This window comes from Bos mutus, chromosome 26 (genome assembly GCF_027580195.1).
Source record: "Bos mutus isolate GX-2022 chromosome 26, NWIPB_WYAK_1.1, whole genome shotgun sequence".
Lineage (NCBI taxonomy): Eukaryota > Metazoa > Chordata > Mammalia > Artiodactyla > Bovidae > Bos > Bos mutus.
This window is the reverse complement of record NC_091642.1, coordinates 7967994-7977093: the sequence shown is the minus strand read 5'-3', so window position 1 is coordinate 7977093 and position 9100 is coordinate 7967994. Positions and strand designations below refer to the sequence as shown.

General features: G+C 47.2%; 1 protein-coding gene across 3 annotated transcripts in view; it reads left to right on the top strand.

Moving 5' to 3' along the window:
• Window positions 1–7250: 7250 nt before the first annotated feature.
• The window catches only part of LHPP (phospholysine phosphohistidine inorganic pyrophosphate phosphatase), a 128668-nt gene continuing 126818 nt past the window's right edge, over window positions 7251–9100 (top strand). For 2 of the 3 annotated variants that reach the window (XM_070364037.1, XM_070364036.1), the window contains exon 1: window positions 7251–7438. In XM_070364037.1, coding sequence (XP_070220138.1) covers window positions 7314–7438 — 125 coding nt within the window. In that variant the 5' untranslated portion in view covers window positions 7251–7313. The remainder of the gene's footprint in view (window positions 7439–9100) is intronic. The other variant, XM_070364038.1, reaches the window with a different exon arrangement.

Below are 9100 nucleotides of genomic sequence, written 5' to 3'. Positions count from 1 at the left end.
TTGCACCATTAGGGATGTTGTGTTAAATAACCTGATCCATTTCTGGGACTATTTAATGAATTTCACAGTTTAGATAGTATCCTTAAGGAGAAGGCAAAGGCTATTCCTGAGGCACTGATGCAAATCAATGATGCCAAGCTTCCCGAGCGATTCCACAAACAAAGTGGCCTATACCTCTCACACAGCCTTGAGAAGCTGCCGCCTGAGCCATGAACAGTGTTAACAATAGAAAGAATCTGCAGTATGTGCAGAGGGAGAGCAATCTTAGGAGCTGTGTCAAAGCACCTGAGATAAAATCTGATGTTCCCGAAATAAAATCCACCTTAAATTCTCTAGGTAAAACCCTGCAGTTTGCACCAGCCCACGGGGTAGGACATTATGCCAAAGAGACAGCTTCATAAGGCACAGCGCGGTAACAAAGGGGGAGAAGTGAACCGCAGACATCTTCAACTCAAATCGGGCTGCAAAATGGGAGGGGGAGGTGCTGGATTTTAAAAAGAAACTAACCCACGCAGCAGAATCAGTTGTTACTTGTTTACTTGACTCCATAGCCCTTGGTGGTGGAGAGTTCATTTACAATTAAAGGCTAGCATTTCCCATTTCCCACCAGGGCTTTGAACTCTGACAGCCAAGCAGAGCAAGTGTTCCTTTAAAAAAAAAAAAAAAGCTTTGATTTGTGAAAGCTCTCAAAGAGTAGCCACCCATCCTCAGACTGCAACCAAAATAAAAATGTTTACTCAGTATCTTTTGCTTTAAGAAATCACTGTTTCTTTTTGGAAATCAACAATCAACTCCTTTATTTCAGAAATGTAGAGGAAGCATCAAAGAAGGTGAGAAGGCAGTGAGAGGAGGGTATTGTCCTGGTAACGACAGTAAGCGTTCACAATAATAGCTCTTCTTCCTTGGGCACTTTCTCTGGACCAGGCACTGGGCTAAGCTTTTTGCTTATTTTTGGCTATTTCATTTAACCCTTGCCACGACCCCACGAAGCAGGCACTTATATTCCCAGTTTACAGTAGAGAAAACCAAGCTTAGAGAGCTTCAGAGTGATTTTTGCCACGACCCCAGAGCTAGGAAGTAGGGAAGCTGAGATTTGAACCAGGGTAGTTGTTAGATTTTTAGAGCCTGGTTCAGTAACATTCTCTTATAGGAAGCCACATTCCTGCCCCAGGGTGAAATCCAATTGCAGACATTTATCAAATGGCTTTCCCTCAAGGTGACACACGATCTGAGATATAGAAGAGGACCTTTGAGAAGTAACTGAGCCCAAGCACCGCCTAGGAGGATACGGTGGTGCAGGTTTGGGATCCAGTCTTGGAAGCTCTTTCAGTCACTGTTTTCTAATGTTTTAAGATATTCCCAGGAGGAGCCCAAGAGAAGGGAACTGCCAGGTCAGCCAAATTGCTCTGGACATCTGGAAAAGTGGAGAGACATGTCATTGGGAGAAAGAGAGCGGGGCGGGGGGAGTGTGTGTGGAAATGCCAAGTGATAAGCTGAGAACATATGAGGAGAGAATTGGGGAAGGACAGGGTCAGGGGAGCAGGGACACAGCGCAGTGTGTCTCCTGGGCTCTTTTGAGCATCACGTGTCGTTGTCCTACTATACGGAAGAGAGGCACGTGCAGAGTACAGACGGGGGAGCAAGGTAGGGTTTGGCAGGTATACGAAGCACCTGCTTCCTGCTTGAATGGAGACACGTGTGATCATTCTTGGTGGTCTCCTGCAAGCCAGGGGACAAAGTCCTCTGTTACCCACACCTGTGCCCAAATTTCATACCTTCAGTCTTTTTTTAAAATTGAAATATAGCTGATTTACAATGTTGTGTTAGTGTCTGGTGGACAACAAAGTGATTCAGATATATGTGTATATGTATACTGTTTTCATATTATTTTCCATTGTGATGTATTATAGGGTATTGAATATAATCCCCTGTGCTGCACAGTAGGACCTTGTTGTTCCTCTATTTTACATATGGTATTAATAGTTTGTACCTCAGTTCAGTTCATTTCAGTCCCTCAGTCATGTCCGACTCTTTGTGACCCCATGGACTGCAGCACACCAGGCCTCCCTGTCCATCACCAACTCCCAGAGTTTGCTCAAACTCATGTCCATTGAATCGGTGATACCATCCAATCATCTCACCCTCTGTCATCCCCTTCTCCTCCTGCCTTCAATCTTTCCCAGCATCAGGGTCTTTTCAAATAAGTCAGTTCTACACATCAGGTGGCCAAAGTACTGGAGTTTCAGCTTCAGCATCAGTCCTTCCAAGGAACATTCAGGACTGATTTCCTTTAGGATGGACTGGTTGGATCTCCTTGCAGTCCAAGGGATTCTCAAGAGTCTTCTCCAACACCACAGTTCAAAAGCATCAATTCTTTGGCGCTCAGCTTTCTTTATAGTCCAACTCTCACATCCATACATGACCACTGGAAAAACCATAGCCCTGACTAGACGGACCTTTGTTGGCAAAGTAATGTCTCTGCTTTTTAGTATGCTGTCTATGTTGGTCATAGCTTTTCTTCCAAGGAGCAAGAGAGGGGGGCAGAGTCAGGAAATGGAGTCAGGGAGCCCAGAATGCCTCCTTTCATGTCTTGGATCCAGACACACCTGAAGCCATCAATGACTAGATCGTTTACATGAGCCAATAGATTCCTCAACTTAAGCCATTTGAAATCCGGTTTCTGTCACTGGCAACCAGAGTCCTAGTTAATACAAGCCAATATGGAAGGATTATACACACATCTGTTCAGCAATAGAAGATTGGAAGTATTCAAATTTCAGCTGAAATTCAGACATGATTTGTAAACTTGTTATTGGAAATGTAAGAGGCCAAGCTCTGTGGATGAAACATGCCTCCCTGGACACTGGAGGCTTAATGTGCCACTTCACTAGCTTTGGCCCAAAACTATATAAACAAGAGTCTATTGGGTCAGGATTCTGGGGCAGCTTTTTTCTCCTGCTATAAAGGCCAAGACTCAGTTGTCACAGGCCCTTTCTCCTTTTCCTTCCCCTTTGCCTGAAATGCAGATGTGATGCCTGGGGCAACAGCAGGCACCTTGAGAGCATGAGGAAGAAGCCGTACGCTGAGGATGGTGGGGCAGAAAGATGGAAGTAGCCTATTTCCTGACGATTCTGGGAGCTGCTGTACCTGCCCAGGACTGCCCTCCTCTTGGCTTCTTGATCTATGAGAAAAAAACAACTCAATCTGCTTGAGCAACTGCAGGTGGGTATTTGTTATATGCAGTGAAAACAACTCTAACTTATACAATGCCCAGACAAGAGTTTGAGCAAACTCTGGGAGATCGTGAAGGACAGGGAAGCCTGTCCTGTTGCAGTCCATGGGGTCGCAGAGTCGGACACAACTAAGTGACTGAACAACAACAAAAATCACATCCAAAGAAAGGTCATGGACTTTTGGGTCAGGTCTGAGCCCACACTTAGAGACCTGCTGCTTTGGACAGACATGCCATCCTTCAGGTGAGGGACTTGGGTCCCTGTATTCATTTCCTATCATTGCTGTAACAAATTATCACAAATTTAGGGGCTTAGAAACCACAAATTTGTTCTCTTACAGTTCTAGAGGCAAGTTTTGTCCTAAAATCAAGGTGTTTTGGGGGAAGGAGAGGGTGGGACGAATTAAGAGTACTGACATATATATATTATCATGTGTGAAACAGATAGCTAGTGGGGAGCTGCTGCATAACAGAGGGAGCTCAGTTTGCTGCCCTGTGATGAGCTAGAGGGGTGAAATGGTGGGGTGTGGGGAGAAGGCTCAGGAGGTGGGGGATATATGTATACTTACAGTTGATTCACACTGATACACAGCAGAAACCAACATGATATTGTGTTGGTTAAAAAAGAACAGATATTAAAAGTTAATTAAAAAGTTAAAAACTTTTTTAAATTAAACTTTTAAAATTAAAAGTTAAAACAGATTAAAAGTTAAAGTATTAAAAAAGTTTTAAAATTAAAAGTTAAAACAGATATTTGAGAAGTAGGAGTAGGGTAAATATAAATAAAATATTTTTAAAAACGAGCCTGTAGGGGAGACTCCTTTTCTTCACCTTTTCCAGCTGGCAGAGGCTGCCTGCATTTCTTGGCTCATGGCCCCTTCATATTCGAGCCCATCAGTGCAGCTTTTTCAAATCTCTCTTTCTCACCTCCACTTCTGTGGTCATGTCTTCTCTGACTCTTTTCCTGCCTCCCTCTATCCTTTACAAGGACTCTTGTGGTTAGATCGAGCCCATGTGGGTGATCTAGGGTAATCTCTCATTTTAAGATCTTTGGCTTAATCACATCTAAAAAGTCCCCTTTGCCACGTAAGGAAACACATTCACAGGTCCTGGGCAGTAGGGCGTGGGCATCTTCAAGGAGCCATTATTCTGTCTCCATAATCTTAGATACAGAGAGCAATTTGCCAAGGTCATGCCCAGCCAGTGGGAGAGGGAGAACGATGTGTGGGCTCACCCCCACAGGCAGAGGTACCCTTTTCCTGCCTCCTCATTTGGCATGAAGCTAAAGCCCAGTCATGCTTCAGGCTGCCCCACTGCTCAGAAACCACTGCTGCCCTCCACTGTCTGCAGAGTCCATCCTCTTGGCTGTGTCTCTCACTCACTGGTGCTGGACACATGTTTGATTAGTAGCCTTAAAAGTGTTCCTCTTGTTCTCTGCCCAGTCTTAACTCAAAGGTAAAGATCATACTTTAGACCCTTTTGCAACTGTGGAGTGGGGTGGGGGTGGACTTCCAGATGGCACTAAAGACCCCACCTCCCAATGCAGGAGAGGTAAGAGATGTGGGTTCAATCCCTAGGTTAGGAAGATTCCCTGGAAGAGGGCATGGTAACCCTCTCCAGAATTCTTGGCTTGAAGAATCCCATGGACAGAGAAGCCTGGCTGGCTACCGTCCATAGGGTTGCCAAGAGTCAGGACTGAAGTGACTTAGGAGACACACGCAGGCATGCATGTACCCGTGGGAACCACTGAGCCAAGAGAGTTGAAGTTCAACATGTGGATGATGCATGGCTCATGATGGACCTGGTAGATTATCCAGATCATTCAGTTCCTGTACCCCAGAATCAGGAAGGCAAAAACTACATTTCCCAGACTCCCTTGCAGGTTGGACTAGGTTCCACCAAGCCAGACATGGTGGAAGTGAAATGGAGCCAACAGATGAAAAGAGAGAATCTTCTGAGGGAAAAGTGCACAGGTTTGGTTCTTTGGGAGCAGTACTGTCAGTCCCTGTCATCTTTTTTTTTTTTTTTTTAAACTTTACAATATCGTATTAGTTTTGCCAAATATCGAAATGAATCCGCCACAGGTATACCTGTGTTCCCCATAGTTCCTGCCATCTTAAGAGCCAAGTGATTGGCATTTCTCAGAGCTGCATAGCTCTCTGCTGTGCAGTGCTTGAGCTTGGTTCCCCAGTTCCCTTGGAAATCTGTAAGCTCCTTAATGCCCTGTGTGAACACTGTCTGCAACTAAGAACCATGAAAGTGAAAAGTGAAAGTGAAAGTCGCTCAGTCGTGTCCAACTCTCTGTGATCCCATGGACTGTATAGTGCATGGAATTCTCCAGGCCAGAATATGGCAGTGGGTAGCCTTTCCCTTCTCCAGGGGATCTTCCCAACCAAGGGATCAAACCCAGGTCTCCTGCATTGCAGGCGGATTCTTTACCAGCTGAGTTACAATGGAAGCCCAAGAATACTAGAGTGGGTAGCCTATCCCTTCTCCAGTGGATCTTCCCACCCCAGGAATCTAACTGGGGTCTCCTACATCGCAGGCAGATTCCTTACCAACTGAGCTATGAGGGAAACCCAAGGTCTCATATTCATTTTTCCCTCAATCAAAATGTGAATTCCCAAAGAGCAGGAAGGATATTCCTATTTTTCCTGTAAGGTCAGTAGGCTACAGTTTCCTCAGTAAACTTACCAACATGACATGCACGACTCACTGAACTGGGTCCAAGTTCTAATATTCTGATGAATTCTTCATCCTCTCTGTAACTCCAGAGACTGAAACAAAGTGGCCATCGGAATATGGTCTTCTTTGAAACCTGAAAGCTAACTCAGGCCAAGAGAAGTCAGATTCTTTCAAGTTTCAGTTTAAACACTTGGTCAGAGGAGTGGTCAAGGAAACTCTTCCCCTTTTCTGTCAACTTACTACAAAAATGATGTAAATTAAATAGAATGTAAAAATTCATCCAAAAATCTCACTGGGCAAACATCTTGCAATATTCCCATTTCCTTCTCAGCCTTATTCCTATGCATCCTTATTTTTGCAGGCAGGGGTCTACATTGGTGTTTTTTTATTAATTAATTACTTTGGCTCTATTGGATCTTAGTTGCAGCATGTGACATCTTCATTGTGTCATGAAAGATCCTTCCACACGGAGGGGGTGCACAAACTCTCATCGTGGTAAACGGGATTAGCTGCTCCCCAGAATGTGGGAATCAGCTCCCCAACCAGAGATCGAACCTGTGTCCCACGCCTTGCAAGGCAGATTCTTTACCACTGGGCCACCAGGGAAGTCCCTACATTCAGTTTTGCATTCTGCTTTTTATATAATGTTATAACACAAGCATGTTCCATGTTGTAACCCAGCCTTCCTTTTTGATGGCACAGTATTTCTTTCAGCAACCATTTTACTTCTTGAGCAATTCTAGTCCCTGTCTTCCAGCTTGTTTTGGCATCACAGCTCATACTGCAGACATGCCTTTAGGTTCACTTCCTTACCACTGTTTCTCAGGGGCGCAGGATTATCCGGTCAAAGCATCCAAGTATCGCCATTGCTTTTAGAACTGCGGTCCGGCCAGAGGGTGGGAATATCAACGAGAGTCTTTCCCTGTTCTCATTCATTTTTGTTACTTTTATATAGGTGCCTCCTTGTAGTCCCAACTGGCCTTGCTCTAATTCTCAGGGTAGGAGGGGAGGGTTGGCTATTTCCCAGGGCGGGTTGTTTTCCCGCTCTTCCTGATCTGTGTCCACGGATCTCCAGTCAAAAGGCTCTCATTTCGGGGAGTGCGGAAAAAGCGCACCTGTCTTCCTGGCTTTGTTCCTCGCCCCGCCCCGCCCCGCCCCTCCAGTCCCAGCCCCAGCCCCGCCCCTCACCCAGCCCCGCCCGCCCCTCGAGCCCCGCCCCACCCCGCCTCTCGAGCCCCGCCCCGCCCCGCCCCGCCCTCCAGCCCCGGCCCCGCCCCGCCCCACCCCGCGGGGATTGGGACTACACTTCCCAGGAGCCCTTGCGCGGCCACCGCGGCGGCAGCGTTCGCCGCCGGTTGGGACGCGAGGGCCGTAGCTGCAGCGGGGGCGGGCCGCGATGGCCGCTTGGAGCGAGCGGCTGGCGGGCGTGAGCGGGGTGCTGCTGGACATCTCTGGCGTCTTATACGACGGTGGTGAGGGCGGCGGCGCGGCGATCGCCGGCTCCGTGGAGGCGGTGGCGAGGTGAGTGGGCGCCGGGCGCTGCGCTCAGCGGGGTCCCGAGGGCCTCCGGCCCGGGGCGGGTGGGGGGCGGGGCGGGGCTCCTGCTGCTGCTCTGGCCCCGCCCCGCGGGGTAAGCAGAGGGCCGGCCCCCGGGAACCAGGACCGGATTGCGCCAGGGTTCGGCACACCTGGGCGATCATGGGGCTCTGCTGGTTAGAGTTCCTCCACTGTCCAGCAGGGCAGCTCCTTGCTGCTTGCTGCTGAGTCCTTGGAATGGGGCTAGTCTGAGGAGTTAGGATATGCTTAAGTGTGTAGTCCACAGCGGATTTAAAGACTTAGTGTTCAGTTCAGTCGCTCAGTCGTGTCCGACTCTTTGCGACCCCATGGACTGCAGCACACCAGGCCTCCCTATCTATCACCAACTCCCGGAGTTTACCCAAACATGTCCATTGAGTCGGTGATGCCATCCAGCCGTCTCATCCTCTGTCGTCCCCTTCTCCTCCTGCCTTCAGTCTTTCCCAGCATCAGGGTCTTTTTCGATGAGTCACTTCTTCAATCAGGTGGCCAAAGTACTGGAGTTTCGGCTTCAGCATCAGTCCTTCCAATGAATATTCAGGACTGATTTCCTTTAGGATGGACTGGTTGGATCTCCTTGCAGTCCAAGGGATTCTCAAGAGTCTTCTCCAACACCACAGTTCAAAAGCATCAATTCTTTGGCGCTCAGCTTTCTTTATAGTCCAACTCTCACATCCATACATGACTACTGGAAAAACCATAGCTTTGACTAGACAGACCTTTGTTGGCAAAGTAATGTCTCTGCTTTTTAATATGATGTCTAGGTTGATCATAACGTTTCTTCCAAGGAGGAAGTGTCTTAATATCATGGCTGCAGTCAGCATCTGCAGTGATTTTGGAGCCCCCAAAATAAAGTCTGTCACTGTTTCTACTGTTTCCCCATCTATTTGCCATGAAGTGATGGGACCGGATGCCATGATCTTAGTTTTCTGAATGTTGAGTTTTAAGCCAACTTTTTCACTCTCCTCTTTTACTTTCATCAAGAGGCTCTTTAATTCTTCTTTGCTTTCTGCCGTTAAGTGTGGTATCATCTGCATTTCTGATGTTATTGATATCTCTTCCGGCAATCTTGATTCCAGCTTGTGCTTCATCCAGCCCAGCATTTCTCATGATATACTTTGCATATAAGTGAGAAAAAGACTTACTGAGAAAAATGTAAAAAGTTCATTATATCATTTTGTATTGGTTACATGTTTGAAATGATAGTAATTTGAATACGTTAGGCTAAATAAAATATATTTAATAATTCCACCTGCTTCTTTTGATCTTTGTTATTGTGGTTACCAGAAAACTTTAAATTACTTGTGGCCGCATTATGATTCGGTTGGACTGCACTGAGCGTCTTCTTAGACGGTAGGAGGGCATCTTGCCCATTAGTCACGTGCACCGAGGGCACTGCCAGGACTGCTGTGGCACCGCTGGACCCCGGGCTTTGTAATTGCCACTGGCGTCTCAGAACCAGAAAGTTAGAGGGTCCATCGTGGTGAAGGGAAGGAGGAAGTGCCTTCCAGCTGGGGGGAACAGTGGCTTCAAAACCTGAGGAAGAGAGCTTGGCAGGTTCCCCTTCACAGAACTGGAGAGCGCGCGAGGACTGGAGAGTGGCGGGGC